General features: G+C 43.3%; 1 protein-coding gene across 2 annotated transcripts in view; it reads left to right on the top strand.

Moving 5' to 3' along the window:
* The window catches only part of MYD88 (MYD88 innate immune signal transduction adaptor), a 34,783-nt gene extending 13,951 nt beyond the window's left edge, over window positions 1-20,832 (top strand). For both annotated transcript variants that reach the window (XM_029588378.1, XM_029588377.1), the window contains exons 3-6: window positions 5,191-5,319; window positions 6,298-6,478; window positions 9,075-9,166; window positions 20,278-20,832. In XM_029588378.1, coding sequence (XP_029444238.1) covers window positions 5,191-5,319; window positions 6,298-6,478; window positions 9,075-9,166; window positions 20,278-20,432 — 557 coding nt within the window. In that variant the 3' untranslated portion in view covers window positions 20,433-20,832. The remainder of the gene's footprint in view (window positions 1-5,190; window positions 5,320-6,297; window positions 6,479-9,074; window positions 9,167-20,277) is intronic.
* Window positions 20,833-21,792: the final 960 nt, after the last annotated feature.

Below are 21,792 nucleotides of genomic sequence, written 5' to 3' on the forward strand. Positions count from 1 at the left end.
TGCTCTTTGTATTTTTTTCCAGGAAGGGTGCATAGCAATATATAAAATGTAAGGCCTTATTTTAACACAAGACAGCTGTCAGATTATTTTAGCAGCAAGACACTTTATTCTGTAATGACGTTAGAAATGTATTTTTAACTCGCATAATTCACGTTTTCTTAATCAAACCGCGACTTTTCTGTGTGCAGAGGAAAGGGTATCCGTTATAGAGCTGGTCTCCTGTTCCCTCCATCCTTGTTTGCAAATATTCTCCTTTTAACCCTTACAGATGTGCATATTATTAGATACAGACGCACAAGGGAGTTGAACTAACACAAGTACTGAAATGTGTGAGCAGTAGCGCCAATCAAGGCTTCAACCCTGGCTACTGTCCTTTTGCACAATTTTTAGATATTTATCATTTAAAAAAAACCCCCAAACAAAACAAATCTAAAAGTGAAAATACATCTTACATTCACTCACTGCCATGCTTCTCTTTGATCAAAAAAGGTAGGGCGTGTCCTTAGAAATGTATATCTCTGTGGAGAAGCTGGTATGCAGGCAGATGTTATTGTAGAGGGGTCTTTTAATAATAATAATATTGGCTACAAACTGCAATAAGCTCATCACACACTGAAGTTCAGTTGTTTGCAGCCAGATTGGCAGTGTTTTGAAAAGCATTTCCTTGCGCCCTGCTATGCTGCAATGCCATGGACCTCACAAATGAATTTTTTCACAGGGACACAGTGAGATGAAGATCAGGTTTCACATGCAATCCATCTGCCATGCAGCTATGGCTTATTTCCTTCTTTACTATCCTGGGTTTCCGTTTCCCGTAAACTGGCCCACTTTTGTGACAGGGACTTCCTCCTGTTGCACACGCGCCCCAAGAACACTATAACTTGCTTGTTTTATTATCAGGAACTGAACCGTCTGACTTAAAATCTGTTGTTGGAAAGAAGAGCAGCCTTGTCATTTTCAAACCTGTTTGTTTTTTTTAAATTCTGAACTACAGAAAACCCTTGTTTGTATTTAGTTAGTGCCCTTCTTGTGCTGGGGATTTTCAGGAGTTTACCCTTAGCACTTTTGGGAACCAGGTGTCCTGTTGATGCTTGAGAGCTGTCGTTTGGCCTTGCTCTCTGGTAGCTTACAGATGAGTAGAGGGAGCGCGCCAGTACTCCGAGTAGCGCAGCAGATACAGGTTTGGATTTTAGGTGGAATTATGTGCCTTTCCAGACCTTTTTAGGATTTAGCTAAGACCTTTCAAGGCAAGTTAGATTCTGGTACAGAAGATATTTCCCTCTCACTAGAGAGCTTACAATGCAAGGAGTCTGTTAGCTATGTTATGTGTTCCTTGGGGGGATCCCATGGGGTTTATTAAGCTACGGTACTGCAGCTTGGTAAACTCGTGGTGTTTTCCCTGGCAGTAAAACATGGCTCTTTAAACTAGCTTATCAGAAAGAGAAAGGAGAATAGTTCCCAGGGGAAAGCGGGCACAAGCAAACAGGTGAACAACACATAACCAACATCAGTATCTATATATTTTTATTTATTTAGCTTAAGTTTCATTTTTAAGATCAGCAATAAAAGGTAAAAGTACAATGATAAAGGTAATCTAGTAGCCTAAACCAATACAAGGTGAATTGGACATGATTTATTACACTTACCAATTAATATTATTGCAAACTATGTTACCGATCCTTAATGGCACCCATGCAACTTAAAATACGTTAGCATTATTTTTATGTGCCTTAATGTAAACCGAAGTGACTGTCCCCACCATACGACGGTAGAGAAAAATGTTAAAATAAATAAATAAAATACTGTGAGTTAGTAGACCCTGCTTCAAAATGATCACAGTGGCGACTCTGCTCTCTGGGGCCACCATGATTTAAAAGAGCGATGAGCCTGAAGTACCCTTAACAAATGTGCCCCCTCTGCCTCCCTGAAGCCGCTGTTTGTGTGTGTTTTAAAAAAAGAAAAAAGTTTCAGTGTGGTGCAAAGCCCCCTGACCTCTCCATGTCGGCTAAACCTCCTTGCCCCCCAGCTTCTGCCTCCAGTAGTGGTGGTGGTGGTTCAGTAGGGGCCCAGAGGGTCATTTTCAGAATCCTGGGTCTTTGCCTTTTGGCAGGGTGGCGGGTGGCGGCAGTTACTTTGTGCCCCCTTTAAATTATGGCTACAGGAGCATCGTGTGTCCTAATGCTCCCAGGGAAAGTTACTACACCTCAACAGTTGTAGCTAACTTTAAATACAAATAATGCAGTTTGCGATTTTTTTTTTGAGGCAAGCCACATTGTTTGGTTTACATGTTTTTGCCTAGTAATGAGGTAATTAGCATGCCAATTGACTCATTACCATCTTCATGGTGCCAAGGGTGGGGTGAAATAATGCAGGGTATTGCTGCCTTAAGGTGTTTACAGGCCGATGCAATATGGTGCGCTCGGCCCAGTGCACGGCTTTACACGCGTGTTTTGGATGCGCGTCCATAATCCACGATGCAGTCTGGGGATTAACGCATCCAAAACACGCGTCTAAACCACCGTGAAGCTACTAGCTCTCGTCACCTGTAAAGTGCATGTAGGTGAGGCTATTAACTAGGGATGTGAATCGTGTGCCCGATCGTTTTAACGATCGGGTTCGGCTGGGGGGGGCGGGGAAATCTGATAGTTAGAGATGTGAAGTGGGATCGGTTCCGATTCCAATTCACATCACTTAATTTTTTTTTAGTGAGGCCCGCGCTGATAAAAAAAAACCAAAACCCACCCAACCCTTTAAAATTACCCTTTTAGCCTCCCCCACCCTCCCAACCCCCCCCCCCAAACCTTTTAAAATTACCCGGTGGTCTGGGGGGGGGGGCGCGGGGAGTGATCTTTAAAGATGGCGCCGGCCATCCAGTGCTCCTACCATGTGACAGGGGTCGGCCAATGGCACGGATACCCTGTCACATGGTAAGGGCAAAGGGCCATCGGCGCCATCTTTATGAGTGGCAGCCGATGGCCCAAGAGCGGGAGATCGCTCCCCGCGCCCCCCCCCCGACCACCAGGTAATTTTAAAAGGTTTTGGGGGGGGTCGGGAGGGTGGGGGAGGCTAAGGGGGTAATTTTAAAGGGTCGGGTGGGTTTTTTTTTTAATCGGGCCATCGGCGCCATTTTAATTAGTGGCAGCCAAAAGGCGCCGATGGCCCGAGGGCGGGAGATCACGCCGGACCCCCCCCCCCCCCACTGGACCACCAGGTAATTTAACATTTGGGGGGGTTCGGGAGGGTGGGGGAGGGTAAGGGATTGGTTTTAAAGGGTTGGGGTGGGTTTAGGGGTTGTTTTGGTGTGCCGGTTTTCCCCGCCCTCCCCCCAAATAATTCCCGTGCCCGATTTAACGATTTTTGACGATAAATCGGGGGAATTTGTATTGTAGCGCGCACTCTTAACGGTTTTTGACTATTTAAAAAATATCGACGATTTTTTAAAATCGTCAAACGATTCACATCTCTACTATTAACTAATCCCTGCAATTCCAAAAATTTCCCACGCAGCAAATTTTCCACCAGCCTGGGGCTGGCATAAAGGTCTACCACACTCAAGGGCTCATTGGGGGAAAAAACAAAAAATCCTGCTTTCTGTGATTCCTCCTTTAGTATCGTTGGGATACTAAGGAGGAAACACAGAAAGCAGATCCAGGTGGGAAATAAAATGAAAATTCTGGGCGCCCAATATACACTGCCTGGACCGTAAATCTTGTGTGGGTATCTTGTGCTGGTATCAGGAGAAATGGGCACTCATATTGAGCATCAGTTTTCCTAACCCGCACTGACAGCCACCTCTCCTGGGCGCCCGGTGCCGAGGAGGCGCTATCGAAATTCTCCCTAGTGTCTCCTTTTTAACGCAATCCCTCATTTAAATATTGGATCGCGCCCCCAGGAGAGGTGGCTGGGCGCTCGGCATTGAGCGCCCGTTTTCTGCGCGCCCATATTGCATCGGCCTCTTAATGCAGCACAGTGAATGATCCCCTCAGTTTGTAGGTGATGCAATGGAGAGTGAAGTGACTGGTGCAGTGTCACGAGGAGCATCGGTGAGAAAAGCAGGATATGATGCCCTGCTCCTCAGTCTGCTGCTCTAACCACCAGGCTGCCACTCCATAAAGACCGTACGGCACACCACCCTCATCCTGGCTCAATTTCACCAACATTACTTCTCTGCTGAAGATGGCGTGTTCCATGCTTTCTTATATTGTTTTTGCCTTCTCTGCTCCTATTGGGTAACTGTTTCATGCATAAGTCATTTTTTCCCCTTGAAAAGATTCTTCATTATATTGTTGCTCTTTTGTTGTAGAACCCACGTGGGCAAACTAGGACCCCAAAGGAGGCTTCCATATGGCCTATGGCAACTTGATCATCTTGCTTCTGCCTGGAAGTAACATCCACTGGCCTGAAGTGATGTTTGCCATGTGCCTCCAAGGACCCGCTCATGGCCCTGGGGCCCAAACGTTTGCCCACCCCCATTGTAGAGCTTAATTTCCACTGAAATGTTTTCCCTTTGCGCTTTACTTGTATATTGCAGGCGGAGTATGACATTTCAGTTCCAAATGCACTAGCCAAAAAGAAATGCATACTTGCCAAACTTGCTTGGTTTGAGAGGAGTGGATTAGTTTGGTCGGGAGGGGAGAATTTCGGTCTTTGTTTTCTGATACGTGTGAGTGTCACAAATTGACCTGTGTGCACTGATGCAGCTACCAACAAGTTAAGGTGATGGCTATAGGAAGAGACCCGCCTTGTTGATAGCACAAACCTGCAAGATAGACACATTGCAAAAACGGATTACTTGGAGCATGGGGAAACAGGAGAAGAAGGGACTCAACATGAGATGGGGTGAGGTAAAATGGAGACTAGGAGACAACTGAACATGTAATAGAAGAAAGCATAGTAGAGGGATGAAGGAGAGATATAGATGGTGCTGGAAGTATGATGGAGAATGGAGATCCCTCCCCACTTGGATGAAATGGAGGCATGTTCAAGGGCAGCCTGAATAGATAGGGCGAGGAAGAGGAGGAGGCTGGGGCCTAGTGAGACTAAAAACAAAGGAGAGGAGCAATTCATGGCATGGTGTCTATTGTTTTGAACAGTTCTTTATTGCCACTCTGAAGGATGCATTTGGTTATACAGGAACCAGTGGGCAGAATCTTTTGCATCAGACCTACTTCTTTTCTCCTTGTATTACAGAAGAGGACTGCAAAAAGTACCTTGAGAAGCAAAAATGCAGTTACCCCCCTATTCAGGACCCAGCTGTAGACAGCAGTGTGGTGAGGTCTGCGGAACTGGCAGGAATCACAACCCGAGATGATCCTCTAGGTAACCTAGAAATACACTGTGTTGCGTTTTGCCCATAACCTTTGTTAAGCTGGAACACCATTTTCAGTTCATGGTAGCAGTTTGTTGTATATACTGGGCAATGAATGTTGAACTAGTGACTAGAATAACATTAGTAACTCTACCACATTTTCTGTGTGAAAAATTCCATTAGTTGTCCTATGTAGGACTGAGGGGGGCATTATTTTTTGGCCCTTCCTTTCCACGGAAAACAAATTTAAAACAAGTCATAAAATACAGTAATTGTACATATTTACATGGGATAAAATGCAACATAAACCAATAATTAAACAACAATCTAAAGCGCGGTACTAAAACAAAAATAATTTAATACACTACAGCTCCATAATGCTATGGCCTGGCACTAATTAATTAAAGGCTCTACAGACAGAGGGTCATCAACTTTCACTGTCCTCTCTGAGATTATAAACATGTCTAAAAAGAAAGGCCTTGATGAGCTTCTAAACCTCAGTAGAGAGTTCTGTTTTCACCTCCAAAGGTAGCATACCATAGTTCTCATTGCTAACATCCTAGATAGCATAACCTATCTACAGCCTTCTGAAAGTGTGTTAAAGGATGCTTGATCCTCCTGAGGCTAATTAGGATTGCTGTAGAGTTAGATCACTCAATCCATGAGAGGAATATTTGGGCCTAGCAATACCTCAGTGCAGCTCTTAATTGCCAAATAAAGATCACTGGAAGCAGTAGCCTTCTCTCTAGGGTATAAGAGTGACTACGGTAATTTGTTTAAATGCATAAGAAAACAGGACAACTTTTAAAACATGTATGAAGGTTTTTTTGTGAAAGCCAGAGAAGGATTAAGGAGAGGGATCTTGCAGGGAAGCACAAACAGGAAATAAAAATGTGAGTGGAATTAAGATGTTTCCAGTTCAGACGTAGAGGCATAAACTTTTTTTTTTTTTTTTAAAGTTTATTGTATCGTTCCCTTTCTTTTTGTAGGAAACACACCAGAGCTTTTTGATGCCTTCATTTGTTACTGCCAGAGTGACATCGAGTTTGTCCATGAAATGATCAGACAGTTGGAACAGACAGAGTATAAACTGAAGTTGTGTGTCTTTGACCGGGACGTCCTGCCTGGAACATGTGTTTGGTCCATTACAAGTGAACTTATAGAGAAAAGGTAATGCAAGCCAGCAGATACCTCATGTTTTGAGTTTGCAATGACTTTGACAGATATCCCTGAAACTTATATCTCCTATAGACTTCTGACTTGTATTAATGTTTGTTATTGCTCAGGAGACATTTTTAACTTTAGGGTGTTCATATTTTAATCTAGATCTAACCAAATGGCCTTCTAACACACTGCATTATTGTGCTGATGACCCAAGTTAAATCCCTTCGTTGGGTCTTTGTTTGTTAAATTGATTATAGGTACTGTGGAGACAGCATTCCCATATGTTGTAGAATGTGGGAGTATTAGGCACCTCTTCTATTAATACTAGTTGTCATTTCTAAAGTGCTACTAAACATACACAATGCTGTATAGGTACACATAAGAGAGAGTCTCTGCGCAATGGCGCTTGTAAAGGAGGCTTCTATATGGCTAGACAGGGAGCATGACGTACCAACTTAAGAAGTCTATTCCAGGTATTCAACAAAGCAAGATGAAAAGCACGGAGTTGGTAATTGGCAATGGAGGAGAAGGGTACAGATAAGAGCAGCTTGCTCGATGAATGGAGTTCATGAGGAAGGATATTAGGAGAGAGAAGATAGGTAATGAGCTGCAGGGTGAATGCATAATTATAGGCAAGCAAGAAAAGCTTAACATGGCCAAAATGGAACTTCTTGTTTTCCTCCCCAAATCAGCTATCAGTTTTCCCTCTTCCTCTCTCTATGCATGGTACGCTCATCCTCCCAGTTCCCTCAGTCATCTATCATGCCTCTCTAACCTTCTCTATGCACATCCAAAACACTGCTAAAGCGAGTTAGTTCTTCCTTTATAGGCGAGCAAGAAAAGCTTGCTCGCCTATAAATGTGACAGGGCGCCATTGTAGCAACTTACATGGTCCTAGTGATGTTGAAGAAAGGTGAATTTTGAATAGACTGCAGTGGAGAAAGACATTTCAGTGGGAGTCCTGAAAAGACCACGCTGCAGTAGTTTAAGCAGAAGGTGATTAATAGTATGGATGAGCATTTTAGTAGCATGCTCAGAAAGGAAGAGATGGATTTTAGTTATGTTATAAAGGAAGAACTAACTCGCTTTAGCAGTGTTTTGGATGTGCATAGAGAAGGTTAGAGAGGCATGATAGATGACTGAGGGAACTGGGAGGATGAGCGTACCATGCATAGAGAGAGGAAAAGGGAAAACTGATAGCTGATTTGGGGAGGAAAACAAGAAGTTCCATTTTGGCCATGTTAAGTTTTTAAGGTGGTAGTGGGACAACCAGGCGACGATAATAGAAAACAGGCTGAAATGTGGGATTGAATTTTTGATGAAATTTCTGGTGTAGAGATATCCAAGAGGAGTCTGCATAAAAGCAGCACTGAAAGCCATGGGAGACGATCGGAGCACAAAGGGAAGAAGTGTAGATAGAAAAAAGAGGAGAGCCCAGGACAAAGCCTTGAGGCACAATGACCTATAATGGAATAGCAGTGGAAGAAGAACCACCAGAGGATATGGAAAAAGGATGCTGGGAAAGGTAAGAAGAAAACCCAAGATAGAGAAGAGCCTCAAAATCCTGTCAAAAAGCAGTTGGTAATCAGCACCAACAATCAGCCAGTTTCAAAAGCAGCAGATAGGTCAAGGAGGATGAGTACCATGTAAAGGCCCTTGGCCACAAAGCAGTCGCTGGAGACTTGGGAAAGAGCGGTTTCTGTGGAACGTAGAGGGAAAAAGCCAGACTGGAGTGGATCCAGAACAGCTTGAGATGAAAGAAAGTCAAGACAGCAGAGATGAACAGCACACTCAAGGAGTTTGGTTATAGATAGAACGGAGATGGATTGATAGTAGGGCAGGTAGGGTCCAGTGAAAGTATTTTGAGGAGCATTGTGCTTACAGCATGTTTGAAAAAAGAGGGGTCAGTCGCTGTGGGAAGGGATCAATTGAAGATGTGACAGCTGAAACTTTGCTGGGTCATCCCCTGAAGAAGACCGCATATTGTTGACAAAACTAGGGTCCTAGTTGGGATGTGGGTGTTTTAAAATATAGGTTTAATGCTCTTGGATTTGTTTGTATGCGAGATACTTTTGTAATCATTTTTTTGTTAAATAAAATTTTATGTTTTTAAGAATATTTATGGCATCCCCTAGTAGTCAGTGTTAATTACATTGATGCCAATGTTTTTGTTACCTTCGACATTATAGTACAGCTGAAACTTCTCCAGTGGCACAAATAGTGCAAATAACAGAATTTAGTGAGGGATTCTGCTCTGCCTATTTGTCACTAAGACTCTGTGCCCAGCATGATGTTCCTTGAAGCCAAATACGTAGGCTTTTACCCTGCTTTGCTATGAAGCCAAATCCTTAGGCTTTTATACTGCTTTGCTTTATTCGCTGTAGTCTGTGCAGGAAAGGCTATCAAATAAGTAACTAGGTAGCGTCTTGGTCTGATGTGTATAGTTCTGATTGTCTGGATTAAATAATGAGATGAAATGGAGAACTCCAACAGGAAAATAGGAGAGAGATTTTTCAGTGAATAGATATGCTTGAAGTTTGGTTAAATGCATGAACTAAGCACATCTATTTTTTTTTTTTTTTTTTTTTTTTTTTTAATCCAGATGCCGAAAGATGGTGGTGGTAGTTTCAGATGATTATCTAAATAGCCACGAATGTGATTTCCAGACCAAATTTGCTCTCAGCCTCTGCCCAGGTAAGAAATTTAAAAAATGTCCTTTACAAATTAGTTGTTTCAATGGTGTCTGGGACTTGAATGCCCAAAAAGCAAGGATTCATTTTGGGTACTCTCTCTCTCTAGATACCGGTTAATGGCTGCTTAACTATAAGGCCACCTGCTGCTTTGACTGCTGTTTCTTGAACTGTTCAACAAAGATGAAAGATTAGCTTTGGAAGTTAGTCTTGTCAGCGACATGTAATTAGTATAAGACACAAGTTCATTTCCAAACCAGAGTTCTTTCACACTGAAACATGCATTCCTGCCTCCAAATTTGCAAATTCTATTTATTTATTTGTTTTTATATACTGACATTCATTGGAATATATCATATCGGTTTACATTATAACTAATGAAATAATAAGACTAGGGTGTCTTATTATTTTTACATTGTAACATTATAACTTTATAACATTGAGGGCATAAAAGAACTTGAGGTATATATTAATATTGAAAGCATAGAAAGATAGTAACTGTGAGACATAATAACGTTATGCATAGAAATCTTTGTTCAGGGGAAGGGTTAGAGGGAGCTGCTAGGGGGCATGGGAGGGGAGATTAGTGGGTGTGTTGAGGGGGTAGGGGGGGAGGAATTAGTCTGTGTGCTGGTAGGCTTTTCCGAATAGCCAGGTTTTCAGGTATTTTTTTGGAATGATTGGGTGGAGGGTGCTAGTCTTAGTTGGGTGGGCAGCTTGTTCCAGAAGGTGGGGCCCGCTACTGAGATGGTGCATTCTCTGGTGGAGGTGAGATGAGTTAATTTTGGGTGAGGGATGGTGAGTAGGCCTATGTTTTGGGACCGCAGGTTTCTCTGGTATTCAGTGGGGTGGAGGGTGTGCTTTAGCCATTTGATTTTTTTTTTTATTGTTGATGGTTTTGTGCAGGAGAGTGAGGATTTTGTATTGTGACCTGTACATTACGGGGAGCCAATGGAGTTCTTTTAATATAGGGGTGATGTGTGAGGAGCAAAACGATTACCGGCATGGTTAAAAGGGGAGGTGAAAGAAGCTATTTTAGCCAAAAGATCTTCAATTCAAAAATTGGAAGAAGGATCCAACAGAAGAAAATAGGATAAAGCATAAACATTGGCAAGTTAAATGTAAGACATTGATAAGACAGGCTAAGAGAGAATTTGAAAAGAAGTTGGCTGTAGAGGCAAAAACTCACAGTAAAAACTTTTTTAAATATATCCGAAGCAGAAAGCCTGTGAGGGAGTCAGTTGGACCGTTAGATGATCGAGGGGTTAAAGGGGCACTTAGAGAAGATAAGGCCATCGCGGAAAGATTAAATGATTTCTTTGCTTCGGTGTTTACTGAAGAGGATGTTGGGGAGGTACCCGTAATGGAGAAGGTTTTCATGGGTAATGATTCAGATGGACTGAATCAAATCACGGTGAACCTAGAAGATGTGGTAGGCCTGATTGACAAACTGAAGAGTAGTAAATCACCTGGACCGGATGGTATATACCCCAGAGTTCTGAAGGAACTAAAAATGAAATTTCAGACCTATTAGTAAAAATTTGTAACTTATCATTAAAATCATCCATTGTACCTGAAGACTGGAGGATAGCAAATGTAACCCCAATATTTAAAAAGGGCTCCAGGGGCGATCCGGGAAACTACAGACCGGTTAGCCTGACTTCAGTGCCAGGAAAAATAGTGGAAAGTGTTCTAAACATCAAAATCACAGAACATATAGAAAGACATGGTTTAATGGAACAAAGTCAGCATGGCTTTACCCAGGGCAAGTCTTGCCTCACAAATCTGCTTCACTTTTTTGAAGGAGTTAATAAACATGTGGATAAAGGTGAACCGGTAGATATAGTATACTTGGATTTTCAGAAGGCGTTTGACAAAGTTCCTCATGAGAGGCTTCTAGGAAAAGTAAAAAGTCATGGGATAGGTGGTGATGTCCTTTCGTGGATTGCAAACTGGCTAAAAGACAGGAAACAGAGAGTAGGATTAAATGGGCAATTTTCTCAGTGGAAGGGAGTGGACAGTGGAGTGCCTCAGGGATCTGTATTGGGACCCTTACTGTTCAATATATTTATAAATGATCTGGAAAGAAATACGACGAGTGAGATAATCAAATTTGCAGATGACACAAAATTGTGCAGAGTAGTTAAATCACAAGCAGATTGTGATAAATTGCAGGAAGACCTTGTGAGACTGGAAAATTGGGCATCCAAATGGCAGATGAAATTTAATGTGGATAAGTGCAAGGTGATGCATATAGGGAAAAATAACCCATGCTATAATTACACGATGTTGGGTTCCATATTAGGTGCTACAACCCAAGAAAGAGATCTAGGTGTCATAGTGGATAACACATTGAAATCGTCGGTTCAGTGTGCTGCAGCAGTCAAAAAAGCAAACAGAATGTTGGGAATTATTAGAAAAGGAATGATGAATAAAACGGAAAATGTCATAATGCCTCTGTATCGCTCCATGGTGAGACCGCACCTTGAATACTGTGTACAATTCTGGTCGCCGCATCTCAAAAAAGATATAATTGCGATGGAGAAGGTACAGAGAAGGGCTACCAAAATGATAAGGGGAATGGAACAACTCCCCTATGAGGAAAGACTAAAGAGGTTAGGACTTTTCAGCTTGGAGAAGAGACGACTGAGGGGGGATATGATAGAGGTGTTTAAAATCATGAGAGGTCTAGAACGGGTAGATGTGAATCGGTTATTTACTCTTTCGGATAGTAGAAGGACTAGGGGACACTCCATGAAGTTAGCATGGGGCACATTTAAAACTAATCGGAGAAAGTTCTTTTTTACTCAACGCACAATTAAACTCTGGAATTTGTTGCCAGAGAATTTGGTTTGTGCAGTTAGTATAGCTGTGTTTAAAAAAGGATTGGATAAGTTCTTGGAGGAGAAGTCCATTACCTGCTATTAAGTTCACTTAGAGAATAGCCACTGCCATTAACAATGGTTACATGGAATAGACTTAGTTTTGGGTACTTGCCAGGTTCTTATGGCCTGGATTGGCCACTGTTGGAAACAGGATGCTGGGCTTGATGGACCCTTGGTCTGACCCAGTATGGCATTTTCTTATGTTCTTATGTTCTTATGTTGTTTGTGAGGGATCTGGCTGCTGCATTTTGCAGAAGCTGGAGGGGTTTTGTGGAAGACGCAGGGAGGCCAAGGAGGAGGGAATTACAGTAGTCCATTACTGTGCGGTAATCGTGGTTGAATAATGGCCATATTTGAACTTTTAGAGAACTAAAATCAGTCACAGTCGTGGGTATATTATTGGTTGTCTAGCTGGTCATTCCCTGTTCTGGTGCTTTTTTTTTTTTTTTCTTTTTTAAAATCTGTTTCTTAGTGACCAGTCAGATGAATCTAGGATACTGTAAACCGTTGTGATGAAACCTCTCTAAACGACGGTATATACAATTTTATAAATAAACAAGTGGGTTTATGCTCCCCTACTAGCAGATGGAGACAGAGTAAACTGACTTCACAGTATAAAACCCCCTCTAGTGACGACAGCCTGCCAGTTTTTTGTTTTTTTTTTTGTTTTTTTTTAAATTCTTTATTTATTGCATTTTAAACATAAACAAAACAAAAACATTTGCTTATTAGAAACACCGTGAATACTTTCATTACAGAAAACAAATACAAATTCCTTTGCCACTTCAAATAAGCAGAAAAAACAATAAATTTATATTCATATCTTTTTAAACACAATCTTAGTATGCAAAGGATTTATATAATTCTTTAACCATTATTCATATAATTCTAGTTTCACTCCCAGCAGAAAATAATTTTAGATCCAGAAACCATTTAAGGAACATATAAGGTAATTGACAAAACTAACTTTGCTGGTTGCACATAAACTACAGTCAAAATCTATATTTAGGTTATGATGATAATTTTCCTGGCTTCAATAAACTCCTGTAGTTGTTTAGGAATGAAAAACACAAATCGCTCATTATCTTTCATGAGAAAGCATTTACAAGGAAACTGTATTTTTACGATATATCCCAGCCTCCTAGCCTCTTGTCTGAGGGATAAAAACCCCCGACGCCTGGCTTGGGTAGCTGGTGCAAGGTCAGGAAATATTTTTACAGCTGCCTCATGAAAATTCAGCGGATATTTTCTAAAATATGCTTTCATTACTAGGCGGATATCTTTAACAGTTATAAAGGACACCAAAAGCGTCCCTCTATTTATGACATCTAATGTCGAGTCCTCTAAAAATCCTGTTAGGTTCCCTGCAAAGGGAACGTTTTCAGGATTCCCTGGGCGCGTCGACAAGGGGAGAAAGAAGCAGGAATTAATGGAAGGCATATTTAACTCAGTCAATTCCAAACTTTCAATAAAGAATCTCTTCAAAGTGGTGTATGGGATTTCTTCCACCACTTTGGGAAAATTGATGATACGAAGATTCAAATATCTAGATTTGTTCTCAATAAACTCCATACGTCTAGAGAGCGATTGACTGTCTTTTATTGCTGCAATTTTATATAATTGAAATTGCTTATTTTCTTCTTCCAGTCCGCTGACTTTCTCCCTTAAACCGTCTAGTTTTGTTTGCACATCAATAGATTTTTGAGCGTGTTGTGAACTGGTGTGTTCCAGTTTTTCATTCATGGTGTTTATTGCTGAAGCCATGCCGGCCATAAACTCCCATAGGGAGTCTAGAGTCACTTGAGCAGGCCTCGAGGGGATAATAATTAGATCTTTTTTCATGAGGTTTCCCGAGGACGTACCTTCTCCCAGATTTTCACTGGTTTCAGTCTGCCCACCGGCACTTCGATGTTCCACCGGGCTTGATGTTTGAAATCCCGGTATTATCCCTTCGGAACTCTGTGAAGTAAGGTCTGGAATCGGGTCAGAAGCACAAGCCTCCAGAGCTCCGCCCCTCGCCTCCTCCACTCTGCGCTGCGTTGGTGGCTCCCTCTGCTCCGGGCTTAGAGACACCTCCTCTGCCGGCTCGGGCAGCTGTTCCACGCTGCCCTGCACACCAGTTTCCTCTGTTCTCTGAGGGACTGCAGGACTCACAAAGCGGGTGATTTCCGTCTGAATAGTCATGGAAGGCTTAAGTTCGGCTGGGTAAGTCCGAACTTTACCTTTCCTCTTAGCAGGCATTTGTTTCAGCGGAAAAAAAAAAGCACAGCTAGACAAACCCTCCGCTCAGGTCTCAATACGTGCGGCCATCTTGGATCCAGCCTGCCAGTATTCTCTGTCTTCAGCAGATGGTGGATGTGCATCTCTCCACTGGGGATTGCTTCAGTTTGAGAAAACGAGAAAAAAATAATTCGCCCTGCTCTTCTGCAGTGATACAATAAGGTCCCTCCCCGAGTTGAGAATTCCTGAGGTGATTCCCGTGGTCCCTCAGAGATGTGCCTTTGGTCCAGTAGCTGGTTTTTCAGCCGGCGTGGACTTAGCTGCTTAAGCAACTGAAAGGCGGCGGGTGCAGGAAGCCAAGCGTGTCGGTGATGCCAAATGCTCTCTCCCCCCATAGCCGGAGACAGTCTGTGCTCAGCCAGATAAGGATTTTTAATATTTAAAAAAAAAAAATTGTTGCAGAGACAGTGAAGGAGGGTTCAACTAGGGCTTCCTTTCTCCCAGTCTTCATGCTTGGTGCGCCGTTCCGACATTCGTCCCGCTGGGTCGAGGGATGTAGGCAGCTTGACAAGTTGAGCATCCTCCATTGGCTAGGCCCCACTCTGTTTCTTGGTTGGATGCCGCGACGGGAACAGGAGATAGGGGAACACCTCTCTCTTTTATCATATCAGATCAGTGGGTCTTAGAAGCAATGCGATGGAATCTCTCAATGTTCCTCAGGATGTCAGTCGACGAAGCAGTGTGACACGGCGATAGCCAAAGCCAGAAGAATGCTGGGCTGCATAGAGAGGAATATCTAGTAAGAAAAGGGAAGTGATAATCCCCTTATACAGGTCCTTGGTGAGGCCTCACCTGGAGTACTGTGTTCAGTTTTGGAGACCGTATCTCAAAGGAAACAGAGACAGGATGGAGGCGGTTCAGAAAAGGGTGACAAAATGTTGGGTGGTCTCCATCGAATGACTTATGAGGAGAGGTTGAGGAACCTGAATATATATACCCTGGAGGAGAGGAGGAGCAGGGGTGATATGATACAGACCTTCAGATACTTGAAAGGTTTTAATGATCCATGGTCATCAACAAACCTTTTCCATTGGAAACAATTTAGTAGAACTAGGGGGTCACGATTTGAAACTCCAGGGAGGAAGACTTAGAACCAATGTCAGGAAATATTTCTTCACTGAGAGGGTGGTGGATGCCTGGAATGCCCTTCTGGAGGACGTGGTAAAGACTAAATCTGTGAAGGATTTCAAAGGGGCATGGGATAAATACTGTGGATCCCTAAAAGGCTAGAGGGTGGGAATAAATAAAAAAGCTAAACCGGCACAGAACGGCAGTTACTACCCTTAAGAGAAACATGGGGGTAATCCGCACGGAGCGGCAGTTACTACCCTTAAGAGAAACATGGGGGTAATCCGCACGGAGCGGCAGTTACTACCTTGGGAAGCTTGCAGAGCAGACTAAATGGACCATTTTGGTCTTTTTCTGCCATCATTACTATGTTACTGTATATATGTATGTATTCATAGAGTCAACCTACTACTCCCTGCAGAAGAAGCAGGTGGTGGAGAGTTCATTTGTCAAGGTTCCTCAGTCTGAGGGCTGTGGTCCCAGTGTCTGCGTCTCAAGTGCCAAAGAAGTCTGCGTCTCTGTGCCAAAGAAGGAGGGCTCCTTTTGTCCCATCCTGGATCTCAAAGGTGTCAGCTGTCATCTGCAGGTGAACCATTTCCGCATTGAAACATTGCACTCAGTGATGCTGGCTCTGCAGTCGGGGGAGTTTGACCTCACTGGATCTGTCAGAAGTGTACCTTAACATTCCCATCTGACTGGAACATCCATGCTTTCTCTGGCTTGCAGAGCTGGGGCGCCATTTTCAGTTTCAGTTGCTGCCATTTGGTTTATCCACCACTCCTAAAATCTTCTCCAAGATAATGGTAGTAGTTGCGGCAGAACTGTGAAGGGCTTGAATCCTAGTACTCCCATATTTGGATGACTGGCTGCTCCAAGCCAAGTCACTGGAAAAGAGCCACCTGGTGACTCACAAGGTGAGTTCCCTGCTGCAGGAACTTGGCTGGATGGTGAACCTAGCCAAGAGTGGTTTTCAGCCTTCTCAGTTGCTGGAATACTTCAGAGTTGATAAAAGGGATGGAACAGCTCCCCTATGAGGAAAGGCTGAAGAGGTTAGGGCTGTTAAGCTTGGAGAAGAGACGGCTGAGGGGGGATATGATAGAGGTGTTTAAAATCATGAGAGGTCTAGAACGGGTAAATATGAATCTGTTATTTACTCTTTCAGATAATAGAAGGACTAGGGGGCACTCCATGAAGTTAGCATGTGGCACATTTAAAACTAATTGTAGAAAGTTCTTTTTCACTCAATGCACAGTTAAACTCTGGAATTTGTTGGCAGGGGATCTAGTTAGGGCAGTTACTGTAGCTAGGTTTAAAAAAGGATTGGATAAGTTCTTGGAGGAGAAGTCCATTACCTGCTATTAATTAAGTTGACTTAGAAAATAGCCACTGCTATTACTAGCAACAGTAACATGGGATAGACTTTTTAGCTTTTGGGAACTTGCCAGGTTCTTATGGCCTAGATTGTCCATTGTTGGAGACAGTATGCTGGGCTTGATGGACCCTTGGTCTGACCCAGTATGGCATGGTCTTATGTTCTTATGGGTTCATTTCGACACAAAGCATGCTGACAGTTCGACTTCAGAAGCTGATAGCCCAGCTCCGTCTGTTGATGACCTCTCTGCGCCCGACTGTATGGTTTTACCTGCAGGTGCTTGGCTTGATGGTGTCAACCCTGGAAGTGGTACCATGGGTGAGGGCACATATGCGTCCTCTTCAGCGCTTCCTGCTCTCGGTGGAACCTGCAGTTTCAAGACTATTCGATTCTGCTTCTCCTGCTGATTGAGGCTTCCTCCTAACTGCAGTGGTGGCTGAAGGCAGAACATCTGAGGAAGGGAGTTTTCCCTCATCCCTCCGGACTGGCTGAGACTGACGACAGATGCGAGTTTCATTGGTTGGGGAACTCACTGTCAGGAGCTGACAGCGCAAGAAGGCTGGAATGCAGAGGAGTCTCTCTGGAACATCGATCACCTGGAAGCCAGAGCAGTCCGGTTGGCATGTATACAGTTCGGCGACAGGCTGCAGGGTCAATTGGTCCAAATAATGTCAGGCAGTGCTACGACAGTGGCTTATATCAATCAGCAGGGAGGTACCAAGAGCCAACAAGTGTTGTAGGAAATAGATCAATTTATGGAATGGGCAGAAGTGCATCTCCAGATGATCTCGGCCTCGCACATCACAGGCAAAGACAACATAAGAGCAGACTTTCTCAGCAGGGAGAATCTGGACCCAGGAGTGTGGGCATTGTCAGCCAAGACATTTCAACTGATTTGGGATTGCTGGAGTCTTCTTTTCTTAGACCTGTTGGCGACCTTGTGCAGTGCGAAGGTTCTGTGCTTCTTCGATCGCAGAAGAGATCCAAAGTCCTTGAGGATCAATGCCCTAGTGCAGGAGTGGCCGGAAGACAAGTTGCTGTATGCCTTTCCTCCATGGCCCATGTTGGGCAGATTGATTTGAAGGATCAAGCACCACAGAGGGGGTGATGCTCTTGGTCGCTCCAGATTGGCCCAGGTGCAGATCTGCAGAGGCTCCTGATGGACTCGCCTCTTCAACTTCCAGTGCACAGGGACCAGTTCTTCATGAAGATCTGAATCTATTTTGTCTTATGGTTTGGCCCTTGAAAAGGGCTTGCTTGCTGAAACATGGCTATTCTGCAGCAGTGATTTCCATTTTACTAAGAGTTAGAAATTCTCCACATCCTTGGCCTATGAGTGGGTTTGGAGAGTGTTTGAGGTCTGGTGTGAGGCTAGAGGTACTCTTCCTGCCTTGGTTGAAATTCTGCTCATTTTGGAATTTTTGCAGGGTGGCTTGAATAAAGGCTTGGCTCTCAATTCCTGAAAGGTACAGGTAGTGGCGCACACCTGTTTTAGGGGTCAGGTGAATGGTGAATCCTTTTTGGCTCATTCTGTTGCCCATTTTCTGAGAGGCATGAAACATCTTCGGCCTTCCTTGTGGTTTCCACTGCCCTCGTGGAGTCTTAATTTGGAATTGGATTCTTGGCAAGCCCTACTTCTAGACCGCTATGTACTCTATCCTTGCTGTTGTTGACCTTGAAGACTGTATTCTTGTGGCAATTTTTTCTGTACATAGCGTTTCTGAACTGCAGGTCCTCTTTTGCTGGGGAACAGTTTCTCCAGGTGACTCGGGGCAGTAAAGCTGCGTATTGTTCCTTTTTACCGAAGGTGGTCACTGAGTTTCTACCTGCTGTCCTTAGACAGAGCGAGATGTAGAGTAGTATCATTTGTTGCGACCCTTGGATGTCAAGAGACATTGTCAGATATCTCAAGGTTACAGAACCTTGTGGAAGTCGGACGGTCTATTTGTCCTTCATGTGAGACCCAGCCTTGTGGACTACAATAGCTCGTTGAATTAAGGAGGTAGTCACAGCTGTATACATGGATTCCAGGAAGCCTTAACCTAGTCAGGTTAGGACGCATTCCACTAAGGCTCAGGCAGTGTCATGGGCAGAAGTTGTTGTCCCCGTCAACATTTGCCAAGTTGTGATGTGGTCCTCCTTATGCACCTTTTCCAGGTATTATCGTCTGGATGTGCAGGCCCGGGAGGACACAGCCTTTGCACGTGCGGTTTTTGTCTGGACCGCGGGCAGCCTCCCGCCCTATGAGGGAGTAGCTTGGGTACATCCCACTTCTTCTGGATTCATCTGACTGGATGCTAAGAAATGAGAAATTACTACTTACCTGATAATTTCCTTTTCTTTAGGACAGTCAGATGAATCCAGCTTCCTCCCTTGGCTGCCAAATGATTGTATTATAGTCTTCCTGTGAGGCTACATGTTACAGGGATTACTGGTAAGTGTTACTCAGTCCCTAGACTAGTGTGATTACATTCTTGTCTGAGCTCAGTGTTGCCTATAGGTTGAGTATTGAAATGGTTATCTGTTTTTAATCAAATGTTTTGCTAGCCTGTACCCAGTTGCATTTAAAGAGAATACTGTCAGGCTGATGTCACTAGAGGGGGTTATATACTGTGAATTCAGTTTACTCAGTCTCCATCTGCAGGTAGGGGAGCATAAACCCATTTGTTCTGGATTCATCTGACTGTCCTAAAGAAAAGGAAATTATCAGGTAAGTAGTCATTTCTCATTGGTAGGCATTCTAGCTTGTAAAAACTACCAGGAATGTTAGCATGGTGAGCAGAATCAGAATTACTGTAGGTTTGAGCAGTTCCTCTGAAGATAGCTCCCTGAACAGCTAGGATCCAGAAATTCCACTGTGAGCAAGTTCTGAATTCTTTCTACAAGCGAATTGTGCTAGGAATATAAACACTGTGCTGAGCCACTGATTGGGGGGGCGGGCCCGGGCCCTGTTCAATTTTGAATGTTACACATAATTACTAAAGTATTACAAGTGCTCAGTTCGCTCATCTCAGAAGGGTTTATTATCTTTTCCTTCGCCTTTTGTAGTTTGCTTGAGTCAACTAGGGATTCTTCCCTTAGTTATCAGACTCCTTTACCATTACCATTTGATATTAGCTCAGAAGCAAACTATGCCAAGTTCAGAAAGGCAGTAAAAGCCAGGCATTTGATAACCTCTCGACATGATTCCAGCTGCCAGTTTTGTTGACTGTCTTTGTATGTACATTTTAATTATTTACATTTATCTTTATTTTGTTTTTAGTTGTACTTTGCTATTAGTAGATTATGTGGGGGGTGTTAAATTTTGCATATTGTTTTAATTCATTTGTTTTTTATTGTACCCCCCTTAGCTAACGTGATTTACAGGCAGTAAATAAAATTTTTAATAAATAATAAAATGTGTTCCTTCTTCCTAATGATTTTATGTTAGGATAATTATAGTGAAATGTGTAAGAGGGGGGAAGCTCTTTGAGCAGCTTTAAGAACCTCTTGTTCTGACCTTATGTGCAGGTGCTCGTCAGAAACGTCTCATTCCGGTCAAGTACAAAGCCATGAAGAAGGAGTTCCCCAGCATTCTGCGCTTCATTACATTGTGCGACTACACCAATGTCTGCACCAAGATCTGGTTTTGGAACAGAATTGCTAAAGCTCTGTCAAATGCCTGAAGAGATTAAGTAACACAGGAGAGGACACTGATCAGGCCAGTCTTCGTGTAGAGCCAGACATACCAAACATTTTCCCTGTAGATAAAGAGTAAGGGGAACCTTTTTAGTACGTCTGACCCATAATCCAGATGCACACAGTGCCTTCCATCCAAAAAAAAAGGGCTCCCCAAGCATTTGTATATCAGTCCCATCGGAAACCTGCGTCTCCAGCCACCATCCTGTTACAGGAGGGAAGGAGCACAGTCACTCATGCTAGCTATATTCTACAGACTAATGTGCTGCTTCCCGTCTCTCTTGCTTCTGGTCTCCTATCTAGCTTTCAATGCTTTGGCCTACCCCATTGTGCCTTATTTTTATACAGTTCCATTTGGAATAAAAGTTTTATGTACCTTTTCTGTGACCAGGTCTTCTATATTTTTTTTCTTTCGTACATCTTTCCTGTGTCTGGTCTTTAGGTGTTTCTCCTATGCTCATACTGAGGTTTGGACAAGTTCCTGGAGGAAAAGTCCATTAACAATTATTAAGGTTGAGTTGCAGAAATCCGCTGCTTATTCTTGGGATAAGCAGCTTGGAATCTATTGACCCCCCTTGGGATCCTGCCTGGTACCCGTGTCATGGATTGCCCACTGTTGGAAAAAGAATATTGGGCTTGATGGAGCTTTGGACTGACCCAGCATGGCAAGTCTTGTTCTTATATCCATGCAGTGCCTGCCTAATGCCCTGATAGGTAACACCATTTTTCCTTCCACTTTGTGTGTGTGTGTCATTGCAATGCTGTAGGTGAAGAATATGAATAAAAACAGCGATAAAACCACAGATGAATTACTCTGTAAAGAGCCTCAGAGGTTGCTACTTTAGCAATAATGATTTACCATTCTAATGTTTTTCTGCTCTGATCAAACCCCAGAGATCAGTTTAGGTTATCAGAGTGGTTGACTTTTTTAAAGCTCAAGCAAATTGTGCCACGCGTGTCCTAAAGAAACTTTCTAGGAAGGACACCAAGCATGTTTTCACATAGGCTGCTGTAACGGTAAGAAGGCATTAATGGTGCAGCCTTAGCGAAGGTATCCCATCACTCCCCCTGTCTCTAGCTGGCGCCAGCTTTAGTTCTTACCGCCTTCATAAGGTAATAAAAGCAAAGTATCTTCAAGGGATATGGAAGGAAGAAAATCAGTTAAAGGGGGAGGGGGGGAGTGACCCATGTCACTCCTTAATGTGCAGTCATATTTATGAAGCATTTTGGTTTGCAGTTTGCGTGAGAGCCTTTCCTCTTTCACCCTCATCCCATGATCTCTCATTTTACTGCCTCCTTTCCACTGAAAGAGAACTGTTTCTTTTGCATTTATTCCATGGAAGGCAA

The sequence above is a fragment of the Rhinatrema bivittatum genome, chromosome 2, assembly GCF_901001135.1.
Source record: "Rhinatrema bivittatum chromosome 2, aRhiBiv1.1, whole genome shotgun sequence".
Lineage (NCBI taxonomy): Eukaryota > Metazoa > Chordata > Amphibia > Gymnophiona > Rhinatrematidae > Rhinatrema > Rhinatrema bivittatum.